This window comes from Ascaphus truei, chromosome 7 (genome assembly GCF_040206685.1).
Source record: "Ascaphus truei isolate aAscTru1 chromosome 7, aAscTru1.hap1, whole genome shotgun sequence".
In the NCBI taxonomy this organism is placed as follows: domain Eukaryota; kingdom Metazoa; phylum Chordata; class Amphibia; order Anura; family Ascaphidae; genus Ascaphus; species Ascaphus truei.
This window is the reverse complement of record NC_134489.1, coordinates 112,440,451-112,459,099: the sequence shown is the minus strand read 5'-3', so window position 1 is coordinate 112,459,099 and position 18,649 is coordinate 112,440,451. Positions and strand designations below refer to the sequence as shown.

General features: G+C 55.8%; 1 protein-coding gene across 1 annotated transcript in view; it reads left to right on the top strand.

Annotated features, from left to right (window-relative positions):
• The window catches only part of ESYT3 (extended synaptotagmin 3), a 131,006-nt gene that overhangs the window by 67,039 nt on the left and 45,318 nt on the right, over positions 1-18,649 (top strand). The window contains exon 8 of the mRNA XM_075609934.1: positions 18,173-18,293. Coding sequence (XP_075466049.1) covers positions 18,173-18,293 — 121 coding nt within the window. The remainder of the gene's footprint in view (positions 1-18,172; positions 18,294-18,649) is intronic.

The window sequence follows — 18,649 nt, the reverse complement described above, 5'->3', positions numbered from 1 at the left end:
CACAGGCTTCTCTGGGAGGGGTTCCCCAGTGCTAAGTCCCAGCACACAGGCTTCTCTGGGAGGGGTTCCCCAGTGCTAAGTCCCAGCACACAGGCTTCTCTGGGGGGGGTCCCCCAGTGCTAAGTCCCAGCACACAGGCTTCTCTGGGAGGGGTTCCCCAGTGCTAAGTCCCAGCACACAGGCTTCTCTGGGAGGGTTCCCCAGTGCTAAGTCCCAGCACACAGGCTTCTCTGGGAGGGGTTCCCCAGTGCTAAGTCCCAGCACACAGGCTTCTCTGGGGGGGTTCCCCAGTGCTAAGTCCCAGCACACAGGCTTCTCTGGGGGGGTCCCCCAGTGCTAAGTCCCAGCACACAGGCTTCTCTGGGAGGGGTTCCCCAGTGCTAAGTCCCAGCACACAGGCTTCTCTGGGAGGGGTTCCCCAGTGCTAAGTCCCAGCACACAGGCTTCTCTGGGGGGGTTCCCCAGTGCTAAGTCCCAGCACACAGGCTTCTCTGGGGGGGTCCCCCAGTGCTAAGTCCCAGCACACAGGCTTCTCTGGGAGGGGTTCCCCAGTGCTAAGTCCCAGCACACAGGCTTCTCTGGGAGGGGTTCCCCAGTGCTAAGTCCCAGCACACAGGCTTCTCTGGGAGGGGTTCCCCAGTGCTAAGTCCCAGCACACAGGCTTCTCCGGGAGGGGTTCCCCAGTGCTAAGTCCCAGCACACAGGCTTCTCCGGGAGGGGTTCCCCAGTGCTAAGTCCCAGCACACAGGCTTCTCCGGGAGGGGTTCCCCAGTGCTAAGTCCCAGCACACAGGCTTCTCTGGGAGGGGTTCCCCAGTGCTAAGTCCCAGCACACAGGCTTCTCCGGGAGGGGTTCCCCAGTGCTAAGTCCCAGCACAACGGCTTCTCTGGGAGGGGTTCCCCAGTGCTAAGTCCCAGCACACAGGCTTCTCTGGGAGGGGTTCCCCAGTGCTAAGTCCCAGCACACAGGCTTCTCTGGGAGGGGTTCCCCAGTGCTAAGTCCCAGCACACAGGCTTCTCTGGGAGGGGTTCCCCAGTGCTAAGTCCCAGCACACAGGCTTCTCTGGGGGGGTTCCCCAGTGCTAAGTCCCAGCACACAGGCTTCTCTGGGGGGGGGTTCCCCAGTGCTAAGTCCCAGCACACAGGCTTCTCTGGGAGGGGTTCCCCAGTGCTAAGTCCCAGCACACAGGCTTCTCTGGGAGGGGTTCCCCAGTGCTAAGTCCCAGCACACAGGCATCTCTGGGGGGGTTCCCCAGTGCTAAGTCCCAGCACACAGGCTTCTCCGGGAGGGGTTCCCCAGTGCTAAGTCCCAGCACACAGGCTTCTCTGGGAGGGGTTCCCCAGTGCTAAGTCCCAGCACACAGGCTTCTCTGGGAGGGGTTCCCCAGTGCTAAGTCCCAGCACACAGGCTTCTCTGGGAGGGGTTCCCCAGTGCTAAGTCCCAGCACACAGGCTTCTCTGGGAGGGGTTCCCCAGTGCTAAGTCCCAGCACACAGGCTTCTCTGGGGGGGTTCCCCAGTGCTAAGTCCCAGCACACAGGCTTCTCTGGGAGGGGTTCCCCAGTGCTAAGTCCCAGCACACAGGCTTCTCTGGGGGGGTTCCCCAGTGCTAAGTCCCAGCACACAGGCTTCTCTGGGGGGGTCCCCCAGTGCTAAGTCCCAGCACACAGGCTTCTCTGGGAGGGGTTCCCCAGTGCTAAGTCCCAGCACACAGGCTTCTCTGGGAGGGGTTCCCCAGTGCTAAGTCCCAGCACACAGGCTTCTCTGGGAGGGTTCCCCAGTGCTAAGTCCCAGCACACAGGTTTCTCTGGGAGGGGTTCCCCAGTGCTAAGTCCCAGCACACAGGCTTCTCTGGGGGGGTTCCCCAGTGCTAAGTCCCAGCACACAGGCTTCTCTGGGAGGGGTTCCCCAGTGCTAAGTCCCAGCACACAGGCTTCTCTGGGAGGGTTCCCCAGTGCTAAGTCCCAGCACACAGGCTTCTCTGGGAGGGGTTCCCCAGTGCTAAGTCCCAACACACAGGCTTCTCTGGGAGGGGTTCCCCAGTGCTAAGTCCCAGCACACAGGCTTCTCTGGGAGGGGTTCCCCAGTGCTAAGTCCCAGCACACAGGCTTCTCTGGGAGGGTTCCCCAGTGCTAAGTCCCAGCACACAGGCTTCTCTGGGAGGGTTCCCCAGTGCTAAGTCCCAGCACACAGGCTTCTCTGGGAGGGGTTCCCCAGTGCTAAGTCCCAGCACACAGGCTTCTCTGGGAGGGGTTCCCCAGTGCTATGTCCCAGCACACAGGCTTCTCTGGGGGGGGTTCCCCAGTGCTAAGTCCCAGCACACAGGCTTCTCTGGGAGGGTTCCCCAGTGCTAAGTCCCAGCACACAGGCTTCTCTGGGAGGGGTTCCCCAGTGCTAAGTCCCAGCACACAGGCTTCTCTGGGAGGGTTCCCCAGTGCTAAGTCCCAGCACACAGGCTTCTCTGGGAGGGGTTCCCCAATGCTAAGTCCCAGCACACAGGCTTCTCTGGGAGGGTTCCCCAGTGCTAAGTCCCAGCACACAGGCTTCTCTGGGAGGGTTCCCCAGTGCTAAGTCCCAGCACACAGGCTTCTCTGGGAGGGGTTCCCCAATGCTAAGTCCCAGCACACAGGCTTCTCTGGGAGGGTTCCCCAGTGCTAAGTCCCAGCACACAGGCTTCTCTGGGAGGGGTCCCCAGTGCTAAGTCCCAGCACACAGGCTTCTCTGGTAGGGTTCCCCAGTGCTAAGTCCCAGCACACAGGCTTCTCCGGGAGGGGTTCCCCAGTGCTAAGTCCCAGCACACAGGCTTCTCTGGGAGGGTTCCCCAGTGCTAAGTCCCAGCACACAGGCTTCTCTGGGAGGGGTTCCCCAGTGCTAAGTCCCAGCACACAGGCTTCTCTGGGGGGGGTTCCCCAGTGCTAAGTCCCAGCACACAGGCTTCTCTGGGAGGGTTCCCCAGTGCTAAGTCCCAGCACACAGGCTTCTCTGGGAGGGGTTCCCCAGTGCTAAGTCCCAGCACACAGACTTCTCTGGGAGGGTTCCCCAGTGCTAAGTCCCAGCACACAGGCTTCTCTGGGAGGGTTCCCCAGTGCTAAGTCCCAGCACACAGGCTTCTCTGGGAGGGGTTCCCCAGTGCTAAGTCCCAGCACACAGGCTTCTCTGGGAGGGGTTCCCCAGTGCTAAGTCCCAGCACACAGGCTTCTCTGGGAGGGGTTCCCCAGTGCTAAGTCCCAGCACACAGGCTTCTCTGGGAGGGTTCCCCAGTGCTAAGTCCCAGCACACAGGCTTCTCTGGGAGGGGTTCCCCAGTGCTAAGTCCCAGCACACAGGCTTCTCTGGGAGGGTTCCCCAGTGCTAAGTCCCAGCACACAGGCTTCTCTGGGAGGGGTTCCCCAGTGCTAAGTCCCAGCACACAGGCTTCTCTGGGAGGGTTCCCCAGTGCTAAGTCCCAGCACACAGGCTTCTCTGGGAGGGGTTCCCCAGTGCTAAGTCCCAGCACACAGACTTCTCTGGGAGGGTTCCCCAGTGCTAAGTCCCAGCACACAGGCTTCTCTGGGAGGGGTCCCCCAGTGCTAAGTCCCAGCGCACAGGCTTCTCTGGGAGGGGTTCCCCAGTGCTAAGTCCCAGCACACAGGCTTCTCTGGGAGGGTTCCCCAGTGCTAAGTCCCAGAACACAGGCTTCTCTGGGAGGGTTCCCCAGTGCTAAGTCCCAGCACACAGGCTTCTCTGGGAGGGTTCCCCAGTGCTAAGTCCCAGCACACAGGCTTCTCTGGGAGGGGTTCCCCAGTGCTAAGTCCCAGCACACAGGCTTCTCTGGGAGGGTTCCCCAGTGCTAAGTCCCAGCACACAGGCTTCTCTGGGAGGGGTTCCCCAGTGCTAAGTCCCAGCACACAGGCTTCTCTGGGAGGGTTCCCCAGTGCTAAGTCCCAGCACACAGGCTTCTCTGGGAGGGGTTCCCCAGTGCTAAGTCCCAGCACACAGACTTCTCTGGGAGGGTTCCCCAGTGCTAAGTCCCAGCACACAGGCTTCTCTGGGAGGGGTCCCCCAGTGCTAAGTCCCAGCACACAGGCTTCTCTGGGAGGGGTTCCCCAGTGCTAAGTCCCAGCACACAGGCTTCTCTGGGAGGGTTCCCCAGTGCTAAGTCCCAGAACACAGGCTTCTCTGGGAGGGTTCCCCAGTGCTAAGTCCCAGCACACAGGCTTCTCTGGGAGGGTTCCCCAGTGCTAAGTCCCAGCACACAGGCTTCTCTGGGAGGGGTTCCCCAGTGCTAAGTCCCAGCACACAGGCTTCTCCGGGAGGGGTTCCCCAGTGCTAAGTCCCAGCACAACGGCTTCTCTGGGAGGGGTTCCCCAGTGCTAAGTCCCAGCACACAGGCTTCTCTGGGAGGGGTTCCCCAGTGCTAAGTCCCAGCACACAGGCTTCTCTGGGAGGGGTTCCCCAGTGCTAAGTCCCAGCACACAGGCTTCTCTGGGAGGGGTTCCCCAGTGCTAAGTCCCAGCACACAGGCTTCTCTGGGGGGGTTCCCCAGTGCTAAGTCCCAGCACACAGGCTTCTCTGGGGGGGGGTTCCCCAGTGCTAAGTCCCAGCACACAGGCTTCTCTGGGAGGGGTTCCCCAGTGCTAAGTCCCAGCACACAGGCTTCTCTGGGAGGGGTTCCCCAGTGCTAAGTCCCAGCACACAGGCTTCTCTGGGGGGGTTCCCCAGTGCTAAGTCCCAGCACACAGGCTTCTCCGGGAGGGGTTCCCCAGTGCTAAGTCCCAGCACACAGGCTTCTCTGGGAGGGGTTCCCCAGTGCTAAGTCCCAGCACACAGGCTTCTCTGGGAGGGGTTCCCCAGTGCTAAGTCCCAGCACACAGGCTTCTCTGGGAGGGGTTCCCCAGTGCTAAGTCCCAGCACACAGGCTTCTCTGGGAGGGGTTCCCCAGTGCTAAGTCCCAGCACACAGGCTTCTCTGGGGGGGTTCCCCAGTGCTAAGTCCCAGCACACAGGCTTCTCTGGGAGGGGTTCCCCAGTGCTAAGTCCCAGCACACAGGCTTCTCTGGGGGGGTTCCCCAGTGCTAAGTCCCAGCACACAGGCTTCTCTGGGGGGGTCCCCCAGTGCTAAGTCCCAGCACACAGGCTTCTCTGGGAGGGGTTCCCCAGTGCTAAGTCCCAGCACACAGGCTTCTCTGGGAGGGGTTCCCCAGTGCTAAGTCCCAGCACACAGGCTTCTCTGGGAGGGTTCCCCAGTGCTAAGTCCCAGCACACAGGTTTCTCTGGGAGGGGTTCCCCAGTGCTAAGTCCCAGCACACAGGCTTCTCTGGGGGGGTTCCCCAGTGCTAAGTCCCAGCACACAGGCTTCTCTGGGAGGGGTTCCCCAGTGCTAAGTCCCAGCACACAGGCTTCTCTGGGAGGGTTCCCCAGTGCTAAGTCCCAGCACACAGGCTTCTCTGGGAGGGGTTCCCCAGTGCTAAGTCCCAACACACAGGCTTCTCTGGGAGGGGTTCCCCAGTGCTAAGTCCCAGCACACAGGCTTCTCTGGGAGGGGTTCCCCAGTGCTAAGTCCCAGCACACAGGCTTCTCTGGGAGGGTTCCCCAGTGCTAAGTCCCAGCACACAGGCTTCTCTGGGAGGGTTCCCCAGTGCTAAGTCCCAGCACACAGGCTTCTCTGGGAGGGGTTCCCCAGTGCTAAGTCCCAGCACACAGGCTTCTCTGGGAGGGGTTCCCCAGTGCTATGTCCCAGCACACAGGCTTCTCTGGGGGGGGTTCCCCAGTGCTAAGTCCCAGCACACAGGCTTCTCTGGGAGGGTTCCCCAGTGCTAAGTCCCAGCACACAGGCTTCTCTGGGAGGGGTTCCCCAGTGCTAAGTCCCAGCACACAGGCTTCTCTGGGAGGGTTCCCCAGTGCTAAGTCCCAGCACACAGGCTTCTCTGGGAGGGGTTCCCCAATGCTAAGTCCCAGCACACAGGCTTCTCTGGGAGGGTTCCCCAGTGCTAAGTCCCAGCACACAGGCTTCTCTGGGAGGGTTCCCCAGTGCTAAGTCCCAGCACACAGGCTTCTCTGGGAGGGGTTCCCCAATGCTAAGTCCCAGCACACAGGCTTCTCTGGGAGGGTTCCCCAGTGCTAAGTCCCAGCACACAGGCTTCTCTGGGAGGGGTCCCCAGTGCTAAGTCCCAGCACACAGGCTTCTCTGGTAGGGTTCCCCAGTGCTAAGTCCCAGCACACAGGCTTCTCCGGGAGGGGTTCCCCAGTGCTAAGTCCCAGCACACAGGCTTCTCTGGGAGGGTTCCCCAGTGCTAAGTCCCAGCACACAGGCTTCTCTGGGAGGGGTTCCCCAGTGCTAAGTCCCAGCACACAGGCTTCTCTGGGGGGGGTTCCCCAGTGCTAAGTCCCAGCACACAGGCTTCTCTGGGAGGGTTCCCCAGTGCTAAGTCCCAGCACACAGGCTTCTCTGGGAGGGGTTCCCCAGTGCTAAGTCCCAGCACACAGACTTCTCTGGGAGGGTTCCCCAGTGCTAAGTCCCAGCACACAGGCTTCTCTGGGAGGGTTCCCCAGTGCTAAGTCCCAGCACACAGGCTTCTCTGGGAGGGGTTCCCCAGTGCTAAGTCCCAGCACACAGGCTTCTCTGGGAGGGGTTCCCCAGTGCTAAGTCCCAGCACACAGGCTTCTCTGGGAGGGGTTCCCCAGTGCTAAGTCCCAGCACACAGGCTTCTCTGGGAGGGTTCCCCAGTGCTAAGTCCCAGCACACAGGCTTCTCTGGGAGGGGTTCCCCAGTGCTAAGTCCCAGCACACAGGCTTCTCTGGGAGGGTTCCCCAGTGCTAAGTCCCAGCACACAGGCTTCTCTGGGAGGGGTTCCCCAGTGCTAAGTCCCAGCACACAGGCTTCTCTGGGAGGGTTCCCCAGTGCTAAGTCCCAGCACACAGGCTTCTCTGGGAGGGGTTCCCCAGTGCTAAGTCCCAGCACACAGACTTCTCTGGGAGGGTTCCCCAGTGCTAAGTCCCAGCACACAGGCTTCTCTGGGAGGGGTCCCCCAGTGCTAAGTCCCAGCGCACAGGCTTCTCTGGGAGGGGTTCCCCAGTGCTAAGTCCCAGCACACAGGCTTCTCTGGGAGGGTTCCCCAGTGCTAAGTCCCAGAACACAGGCTTCTCTGGGAGGGTTCCCCAGTGCTAAGTCCCAGCACACAGGCTTCTCTGGGAGGGTTCCCCAGTGCTAAGTCCCAGCACACAGGCTTCTCTGGGAGGGGTTCCCCAGTGCTAAGTCCCAGCACACAGGCTTCTCTGGGAGGGTTCCCCAGTGCTAAGTCCCAGCACACAGGCTTCTCTGGGAGGGGTTCCCCAGTGCTAAGTCCCAGCACACAGGCTTCTCTGGGAGGGTTCCCCAGTGCTAAGTCCCAGCACACAGGCTTCTCTGGGAGGGGTTCCCCAGTGCTAAGTCCCAGCACACAGACTTCTCTGGGAGGGTTCCCCAGTGCTAAGTCCCAGCACACAGGCTTCTCTGGGAGGGGTCCCCCAGTGCTAAGTCCCAGCACACAGGCTTCTCTGGGAGGGGTTCCCCAGTGCTAAGTCCCAGCACACAGGCTTCTCTGGGAGGGTTCCCCAGTGCTAAGTCCCAGAACACAGGCTTCTCTGGGAGGGTTCCCCAGTGCTAAGTCCCAGCACACAGGCTTCTCTGGGAGGGTTCCCCAGTGCTAAGTCCCAGCACACAGGCTTCTCTGGGAGGGGTTCCCCAGTGCTAAATTGTATTGTATGTCTTTATTTATATAGCGCATTAGTGTACATAGCGCTTCACAGTAGTAATACATGTGGTAATCAAATAAATAACAGATAATATAAATAACAGGTCATGGGAATAAGTGCTTTAGACATAAAAGTAACATTAAGGAAGAGGAGTCCCTGCCCCGAGGAGCTTACAATCTAATTGGTAGGTAGGTAGGAGAACGTACAGAGACAGTAGGAGGGAGTTCTGGTAAGTGCATCTGCAGGGGGCCAAGCTTTATGTATCGTGTGTCCAGGATTATCCACAGTGCTATTCATATGCTTCTTTAAGCAAGTGTGTCTTAAGGGGGGTCTTAAAGGTGGATAGAGAGGGTGCTAGTCGGTATAAGTCCCAGGCCGTCTCTGAGGACGTGTATGAGCTCTGGAAGAATACTCAGACACTTAGATTTGTGGATCAGTTGGTGGTCCCACGTATCAAAGTTCCTGACCTGGTGACCACTACCAACTCCCACGTCCTTTAACCACCCAAAATATACACTCTGGTCAAAGGTTTATTAACCTTCAACAAGATCATGGCCTGGCCGGACCCCCCATTTAGAGCACTACAGCCGCGATGATCAGTGACTTGCAGCTGGACGGATTCTAGCCGTATATCAGCTCCAACCGGTGGTAACGGCTATTCAAGTCATTGGCTGTTCACCGGATCAGGGGCGATACCCCCATCACAGTTTGATGAATCCCAGGCCTCCTGTCATTGACCCCATGACGATGCCTCTTGACCCGTGACCCATAATTAAGCTTAATCTATAAATACAGACATACATACAATCTTACTTACTTACCCTCGCTCCTTGCATTATTCGCTGGCCGCTCACCCAGTAAGGCCACCCAAAGCTGGGGCAAAGTTACAGGAAATGCACCAATCATCTTAATGAAATGCTAAATAGGGGCCGGGAGAGGGAATTCTTATATAACCCCCCATAACCTCCCCCCCCCCCCCCCCCCCCCATGCCTCCTCTCCCTACTGACGGTTCCTATCCTTCCCAGACAAACTCCCAAGATAGGGGCAGCCCCCAAACATGTGGGGTTACCCCCAATGTAGGTTGTCCATCTCCTGCTTTGGGTTTTGTTGCTGCAATTAAGTTCATGTTTATTATGGTTTAGTATTTTTTATTAAACCCATTTAATAAAGTAATCCCGGACGTCTCACAGGCCCCCAGATTGTGCCGTGGTTACCCTGCAGATAATAAGATGGGGGGCCGGGGGACGTACATGAAGACGTTGAGATGTTGCATATAAAGTGGAAGTTTAAGTTTGGAAAGCGCATGTACGTGACAGTCACCGCGTCCGTCTCTGGCTCACGGCTGGGACGGTCTCTCTGTGCGCTTCCCCAGTCTGACGCGTCGCACCATAACGTCCATGTGTAGGAACCTGTCTGGGTGCAGCGTAACCAGAAATTCCGGTCCGGCGGGATTCCTACGCCTGGCGGCGGCTGCAACACAGGAACGTTACGTTTGGGTCACGGAATTTGCAGAGGTGCCACTTGGGCAGAGCCACGGGGGAGATGCAGGGGAGCCACGGGGGAGGAGCAGGGGAGCCACGGGGGAGATGCAGGGGAGCCACGGGGGAGGAGCGGGGGAGGAGCAGGGGAGCCACGGGGGAGATGCAGGGGAGCCACGGGGGAGGAGCAGGGGAGCCACGGGGGAGATGCAGGGGAGCCACGGGGGAGGAGCAGGGGAGCCACGGGGGAGGAGCAGGGGAGCCACGGGGGAGATGCAGGGGAGCCACGGGGGAGGAGCAGGGGAGCCACGGGGGAGATGCAGGGGAGCCACGGGGGAGGAGCAGGGGAGCCACGGGGGAGATGCAGGGGAGCCACGGGGGAGATGCAGGGGAGCAGGGGAGGAGCAGGGGAGCCACGGGGGAGATGCAGGGGAGCCACGGGGGAGGAGCAGGGGAGCCACGGGGGAGATGCAGGGGAGCCACGGGGGAGGAGCAGGGGAGCCACGGGGGAGGAGCAGCAGGTTCCGAGCAATGGTACAATGTTTTTGTTGGCGATACACACGTAACTGATAACATAACTCCTGAGCATCTTGTGGTAGCCACGGATAGCCGGGGTGTGGCCACAGACGGTGCCTCGGTACTCTCAGTTATGCAGTAATAATGCAGCGGGCGGTGAGGCCTTGCAGCGCCTGCGTGTTCTGTATCCGTGTGACTCACACGCCTTGCTCACACTGTAACTACACAAGAAGCCATGCGTCTGCGTGTTCTGTATCCGTGTGACTCACACGCCTTGCTCACACTGTAACTACACAAGAAGCCATGCGCCTGCGTGTTCTGTATCCGTGTGACTCACACGCCTTGCTCACACTGTAACTACACAAGAAGCCATGCGCCTGCGTGTTCTGTATCCGTGTGACTCTCACGCCTTGCTCACACTGTAACTATACAAGAAGCCATGCGCCTGCGTGTTCTGTATCCGTGTGACTCACACGCCTTGCTCACACTGTAACTATACAAGAAGCCATGCGCCTGCGTGTTCTGTATCCGTGTGACTCTCACGCCTTGCTCACACTGTAACTACACAAGAAGCCATGCGTCTGCGTGTTCTGTATCCGTGTGACTCACACGCCTTGCTCACACTGTAACTACACAAGAAGCCACGCGTCTGCGTGTTCTGTATCCGTGTGACTCACACGCCTTGCTCACACTGTAACTATACAAGAAGCCATGCGTCTGCGTGTTCTGTATCCGTGTGACTCACACGCCTTGCTCACACTGTAACTATACAAGAAGCCATGCGCCTGCGTGTTCTGTATCCGTGTGACTCACACGCCTTGCTCACACTGTAACTATACAAGAAGCCATGCGCCTGCGTGTTCTGTATCCGTGTGACTCACACGCCTTGCTCACACTGTAACTACACAAGAAGCCATGCGTCTGCGTGTTCTGTATCCGTGTGACTCACACGCCTTGCTCACACTGTAACTACACAAGAAGCCATGCGTCTGCGTGTTCTGTATCCGTGTGACTCACACGCCTTGCTCACACTGTAACTATACAAGAAGCCATGCGCCTGCGTGTTCTGTATCCGTGTGACTCTCACGCCTTGCTCACACTGTAACTACACAAGAAGCCATGCGTCTGCGTGTTCTGTATCCGTGTGACTCACACGCCTTGCTCACACTGTAACTACACAAGAAGCCACGCGTCTGCGTGTTCTGTATCCGTGTGACTCACACGCCTTGCTCACACTGTAACTATACAAGAAGCCATGCGTCTGCGTGTTCTGTATCCGTGTGACTCACACGCCTTGCTCACACTGTAACTATACAAGTAGCCATGCGCCTGCGTGTTCTGTATCCGTGTGACTCACACGCCTTGCTCACACTGTAACTATACAAGAAGCCATGCGCCTGCGTGTTCTGTATCCGTGTGACTCACACGCCTTGCTCACACTGTAACTACACAAGAAGCCATGCGTCTGCGTGTTCTGTATCCGTGTGACTCACACGCCTTGCTCACACTGTAACTACACAAGAAGCCATGCGTCTGCGTGTTCTGTATCCGTGTGACTCACACGCCTTGCTCACACTGTAACTATACAAGAAGCCAAGCGCCTGCGTGTTCTGTATCCGTGTGACTCACACGCCTTGCTCACACTGTAACTACACAAGAAGCCATGCGCCTGCGTGTTCTGTATCCGTGTGACTCGCACGCCTTGCTCACACTGTAACTATACAAGAAGCCATGCGTCTGCGTGTTCTGTATCCGTGTGACTCGCACGCCTTGCTCACACTGTAACTACACAAGAAGCCATGCGCCTGCGTGTTCTGTATCCGTGTGACTCACACGCCTTGCTCACACTGTAACTATACAAGAAGCCATGCGCCTGCGTGTTCTGTATCCGTGTGACTCTCACGCCTTGCTCACACTGTAACTATACAAGAAGCCATGCGCCTGCGTGTTCTGTATCCGTGTGACTCTCACGCCTTGCTCACACTGTAACTACACAAGAAGCCATGCGCCTGCGTGTTCTGTATCCGTGTGACTCACACGCCTTGCTCACACTGTAACTACACAAGAAGCCATGCGTCTGCGTGTTCTGTATCCGTGTGACTCACACGCCTTGCTCACACTGTAACTATACAAGAAGCCATGCGCCTGCGTGTTCTGTATCCGTGTGACTCTCACGCCTTGCTCACACTGTAACTACACAAGAAGCCATGCGCCTGCGTGTTCTGTATCCGTGTGACTCACACGCCTTGCTCACACTGTAACTATACAAGAAGCCATGCGCCTGCGTGTTCTGTATCCGTGTGACTCACACGCCTTGCTCACACAGTAACTACACAAGAAGCCATGCGCCTGCGTGTTCTGTATCCGTGTGACTCACACGCCTTGCTCACACTGTAACTATACAAGAAGCCATGCGCCTGCGTGTTCTGTATCCGTGTGACTCACACGCCTTGCTCACACTGTAACTATACAAGAAGCCATGCGTCTGCGTGTTCTGTATCCGTGTGACTCTCACGCCTTGCTCACACTGTAACTACACAAGAAGCCATGCGCCTGCGTGTTCTGTATCCGTGTGACTCACACGCCTTGCTCACACTGTAACTATACAAGAAGCTATGTGTCTGCATTTAAAGGCACAGCTACTCCTTTAATCGTCAAGATGAGGCTGTGATAAGGAGGGTTTGGCGTCATGTAGCCCCTCGCTCCTGTATGTGGCCCCTCGCTCCTGTATGTGGCCCCTCGCTCCTGTATGTGGCCCCTCGCTCCTGTGGGCTGAATATGGTCTTTTCTCGGCCCTTTTTTTAGTTTTCCAAATAGAAACTGAAATATGTACTAATTGGTGACTGCTGAATGGCAAAGCCCGCAGTGTGACGCATACTGACCTCACTGTGGGAGCGATGCGGAGGTCAGGAGAACGCACTGATTCCAATGTTTCAGGGATCGAGTTAAACCAGAACACGGGTCCTTGAAAACATACAGTACCTGCCATATTTAAGAAGCCCACACAAAAAGGTTTGACATCAGTACTTTCATTCAAGTGGGTGAGTAATGGGGCTGTTATTAGTATAACCGTTCTGTGCCAGGGAAGGGGTTAAATAGGCTTCCCAGCATCCTTTGCTGTGTGATTGCTGTTTCCATGGCACAGAACCCAACGCTTGTTTAACCGGGAGACGTGTGTAATTTGGCTCCGGAGAGATGGGTGTGACGGAGTATTTAATCCTCCGAGCCTGGCAGAGCAGAGAGTAACAATCTCCAGGGTAGGGCAACGGGGGGCTGGCAGCTGCCGCCTCCGATCTCACAGTATACAGGGAGCAGGGAGATACACAATACAGGGAGTAGGGGAGATACACAATACAGGGAGTAGGGGAGATACACAATACAGGGAGTAGGGGAGATACACAATACAGGGAGTAGGGGAGATACACAATACAGGGAGTAGGGGAGATACACAATACAGGGAGTAGGGGAGATACACAATACAGGGAGCAGGGGAGATACACAATACAGGGAGTAGGGGAGATACACAATACAGGGAGCAGGGGGGATACACAATACAGGGAGCAGGGGAGATACACAATACAGGGAGCAGGGGAGATACACAATACAGGGAGCAGGGGGGATACACAATACAGGGAGCAGGGGGGATACACAATACAGGGAGCAGGGGGGATACACAATACAGGGAGCAGGGGAGATACACAATACAGAGAGCAGGGGAGATACACAATACAGGGAGCAGGGGAGATACACAATACAGGGAGCAGGGGAGATACACAATACAGGGAGCAGGGGAGATACACAATACAGGGAGCAGGGGGGATACACAATACAGGGAGCAGGGGGGATACACAATACAGGGAGTAGGGGAGATACACAATACAGGGAGCAGGGGAGATACACAATACAGGGAGCAGGGGAGCTGCGTGCTGTCCCTTGTTACCTGCGTGCTGTCCCTTGTTACCTGCGTGCCGTCCCTTGTTACCTGCGTGCCGTCCCTTGTTACCTGCGTGCTGTCCCTTGTTACCTGCGTGCTGTCCCCTGTTACCTGCGTGCTGTCCCTTGTTACCTGCGTGCTGTCCCTTGTTACCTGCGTGCTGTCCCTTGTTACCTGCGTGCTGTCCCTTGTTACCTGCGTGCCGTCCCTTGTTACCTGCGTGCTGTCCCTTGTTACCTGCGTGCTGTCCCTTGTTACCTGCGTGCTGTCCCTTGTTACCTGCGTGCCGTCCCTTGTTACCTTCGTGCTGTCCCTTGTTACCTGCGTGCTGTCCCTTGTTACCTGCATGCCGTCCCTTGTTACCTGCGTGCCGTCCCTTGTTACCTGCGTGCCGTCCCTTGTTACCTGCGTGCTGTCCCTTGTTACCTGCGTGCTGTCCCTTGTTACCTGCGTGCTGTCCCTTGTTACCTGCGTGCTGTCCCTTGTTACCTGCGTGCTGTCCCTTGTTACCTGCGTGCTGTCCCTTGTTACCTGCATGCTGTACCTGCGTGCTGTCCCTTGTTACCTGCGTGCTGTCCCTTGTTACCTGCGTGCTGTCCCTTGTTACCTGCGTGCTGTCCCTTGTTACCTGCGTGCTGTCCCTTGTTACCTGCGTGCTGTCCCTTGTTACCTGCGTGCTGTCCCTTGTTACCTGCGTGCCGTCCCTTGTTACCTGCGTGCCGTCCCTTGTTACCTGCGTGCCGTCCCTTGTTACCTGCGTGCTGTCCCTTGTTACCTGCGTGCTGTCCCTTGTTACCTGCGTGCTGTCCCTTGTTACCTGCGTGCTGTCCCTTGTTACCTGCGTGCTGTCCCTTGTTACCTGCGTGCCTTCCCTTGTTACCTGCGTGCCGTCCCTTGTTACCTGCGTGCCGTCCCTTGTTACCTGCGTGCCGTCCCTTGTTACCTGCGTGCCGTCCCTTGTTACCTGCGTGCTGTCCCTTGTTACCATCGTGCCGTCCCTTGTTACCTGTGTACTGTCCCTTGTTACCTGCGTGCTGTCCCTTGTTACCTGCGTGCTGTCCCTTGTTACCTGCGTGCTGTCCCTTGTTACCTGCGTGCTGTCCCTTGTTACCTGCGTGCTGTCCCTTGTTACCTGCGTGCTGTCCCTTGTTACCTGCGTGCTGTCCCCTGTTACCTGCGTGCTGTCCCTTGTTACCTGCGTGCCGTCCCTTGTTACCTGCGTGCTGTCCCTTGTTACCTGCGTGCTGTCCCTTGTTACCTGCGTGCTGTCCCTTGTTGCCTGCGTGCTGTCCCTTGTTACCTGCGTGCTGTCCCTTGTTACCTGCGTGCTGTCCCTTGTTACCTGCGTGCTGTCCCTTGTTACCTGCGTGCTGTCCCTTGTTACCTGCGTGCTGTCCCTTGTTGCCTGCGTGCTGTCCCTTGTTGCCTGCGTGCTGTCCCTTGTTACCTGCGTGCTGTCCCTTGTTACCTGCGTGCTGTCCCTTGTTACCTGCGTGCCGTCCCTTGTTACCTGCGTGCTGTCCCTTGTTACCTGCGTGCTGTCCCTTGTTACCTGCGTGCTGTCCCTTGTTGCCTGCGTGCTGTCCCTTGTTACCTGCGTGCTGTCCCTTGTTACCTGCGTGCTGTCCCTTGTTACCTGCGTGCTGTCCCTTGTTACCTGCGTGCTGTCCCTTGATGTCGTGCTTCAACCGGTATCGTATGGTCTATTATGTGATGGGATAAGCAAACAGGAGGATCATCCACATACAAGCAGAATACATATCAGATAAGTCGCTGTGCAGTTGTGTATCTGTGTCTCTCCCCAATCCCAACAACCCTGTGTTATAAGGGGCCCGTGTGTGTGTGCCGGCACAGCTCTTATGGAAAGTGTGTAACTGTAGCAGGCCTGTCTCTTCGCAAAGCCTTCAGTACCCTTTGTCCGTGGTGAGGATCCTCTCCTAATTACTCACGCTTCCCTTTGTCCGTGGTGAGGATCCTCTCCGTAGTTACTCATGCTTCCCTTGGTCCATGGTAAGAATCCTCTCCATAGTTACTCACGCCTCCCTTGGTCCATGGTGAGAATCCTCTCTCCGTAGTTACTCACGCCTCCCTTGGTCCATGGTGAGAATCCTCTCTCCGTAGTTACTCACGCCTCCCTTGGTCCATGGTGAGAATCCTCTCTCCGTAGTTACTCACGCTTCCCTTTGTCCGTGGAGAGGATCCTCTCTCCGTAGTTACTCACGCCTCCCTTGGTCCATGGTGAGAATCCTCTCCGTAGTTACTCACGCTTCCCTTGGTCCATGGTGAGAATCCTCTCCGTAGTTACTCACGCTTCCCTTTGTCCGTGGAGAGGATCCTCTCTCCGTAGTTACTCGCGCTTCCCTTTGTCCGTGGAGAGGATCCTCTCTCCGTAGTTACTCACGCCTCCCTTGGTCCATGGTGAAGATCCTCTCCGTAGTTACTCACGCCTCCCTTTGTCCGTGGTGAGGATCCTCTCCGTAGTTACTCACGCTTCCCTTTGTCCGTGGAGAGGATCCTCTCTCCGTAGTTACTCACGCCTCCCTTGGTCCATGGTGAAGATCCTCTCCGTAGTTACTCACGCCTCCCTTTGTCCGTGGTGAGGATCCTCTCCATAGTTACTCACGCCTCCCTTTGTCCATGGTGAGAATCCTCTCTCCGTAGTTACTCACGCTTCCCTTTGTCCGTGGTGAGGATCCTCTCTCCGTAGTTACTCACGCTTCCCTTTGTCCGTGGTGAGAATCCTCTCCGTAGTTACTCATCCTTCCCTTTGTCCGTGGTGAGGATCCTCTCCATAGTTACTCACGCTTCCCTTTGTCCATGGTGAGAATCCTCTCTCCGTAGTTACTCACGCTTCCCTTTGTCCGTGGTGAGGATCCTCTCTCCGTAGTTACTCACGCTTCCCTTTGTCCATGGTGAGAATCCTCTCTCCGTAGTTACTCACGCTTCCCTTTGTCCGTGGTGAGGATCCTCTCCGTAGTTGCTCACGCTTCCCTTTGTCCATGGTGAGGATCCTCTCCGTAGTTACTCATCCTTCCCTTTGTCCGTGGTGAGAATCCTCTCCGTCGTTACTCACGCCTCCCTTGGTCCATGGTGAGAATCCTCTCTGTCGTTACTCACACTTCCCTTAGTCTGGTAGACTCCACCCTGACTCCACTAGTTGTCCTGTCTGTGACCTTGTCACCCAGCTCTGCTGAGCAGTCCTGCTCATGGCCTGGTTCTCGGGTCACTCTTTATCAGCCCTGGAACTCCCTGGGTGGCTGAAGCTTTGCCCCCTCGTGCCCCGCCTGGGACTCTTAAAGACTCCCCCTTTTTCTCCCTCCTCTCGGGTCAAATGTAATTGGCTGGGGGCCATGTCTATCAAAGAGTGTGTATCTTAGCTGTATACACCTCCAAGGGGCTACCAAATGTCAAGGATTCATCTGACCAGAAAGACTAACAGTGCTACTCCACCAGACATCGTCTGGCACCGAAGGACTAACCGTGCTACTCCACCAGACATCGTCTGGCACCGAAGGACTAACTGTGCTACTCCACCAGACATCGTCTGGCACCGAAGGACTAACCGTGGTGCTCCACCAGACATCGTCTGGCACCGAAGGACTAACCGTGGTACTCCACCAGACATCATCTGGCACCGAAGGATGCCTCGTTTCCCATCCAAGTGAACGGGCAGAAGGTGTCGTCTCATATGGAATAGCATTGCTTAGTAAACTTGGCCCATAGTGTTACACAACTAAACATGTCTCTGTAGGGGTATAATGCAAGCATACTAAAAAAAAATCAGCCTTTACATAGAAGAAAATAAAAAGAATATGTAGATAAGTTTCTACTAACGATATTTTTATGTGTTCAACAAAATATTGTATGTCGGGATGTGTATGATGAATATTTAAGAATAGTATGAATGACCCTATTATGTAATACATTTTCCTATTTTTTAAAGCTTTTACTGCATTTAAGCTGAATGAGAAAACACTCGAGAATTGATTAAAGGAAATTGATTAAGGAAATAATAATTGGAAAATAATAAATAGCACTACATTTGATTTGAGATAAATATGTAAATGACATACTCCAGAAAACTGATATTATAAAATGTTGTTACTGTATAGGTCGGAAAATATATTCATAATAACGAAATTGCATATTGTCATAATAAATAGTAAAGGTGATAGATGGCACTCATGTCTTGTTCTCAGGTATAAAAGGAAAGGTTCAGAAAAAAAGCGCAATAGTTAAAAAAAAAAAAAGTATCCATGTGTATTTATTTATGTGTATTTATTTATGTGTATTTATTTATGTGTATTCCTGGTAACCCTGATATGCAATTTAATCAGTTTAAGTTACGTCAGACAATGTGATTATATAATGGCACTGTAGCCCATATTTACTAAATGGTGCTATTCCATAAGACACCAGGGGCGCCTGAAGACCCCTTATAGCCCAGTCAGGTGAATGGAATAGCACTGCTTAGTAGATGTGGTCCCTGGTATCTTTGTCCCCTGCCTGTAACGGGGTGCTCTCTCTGTTTCAGTGGCATGTCGGACACGATGATCATCGATATTATTGCCTCGCACCTGGTGTTGCCGAACAGAATCACCTTCCCCCTGAGTGGGCAGGTGAACGCAGCCCAGCTCCGGTTTCCTGTGCCACACGTGAGTGTCGCCAGCGGTCAGGAGAGACGCGGGATATTAATGGGACAGACACAGAGGAAGGGCAGGATGAGAACTACAGGAGTTTGGTTATCACGTAGTCCATAGTTTGGGACCTGCGCAGAGGTAACCAAACCCCTGCAGTGAATCCATCTCCATCCGTCCCCAGGGAGTTAAACATTGTACAGTATAAGCATTTTGAGTTATTAATCATTTATACTGCGACAGATCACCCCCTAAACTCAAAGAGAAGTTGGGGGGGAGGGGGGATAGAGATGCATTGCTATGGGGGATCCTGCCTGGGTATTTCCCCAGAGGTATTAGGCCCTGGGATGATTTCCTGTGGGGGGGGGGGGGGA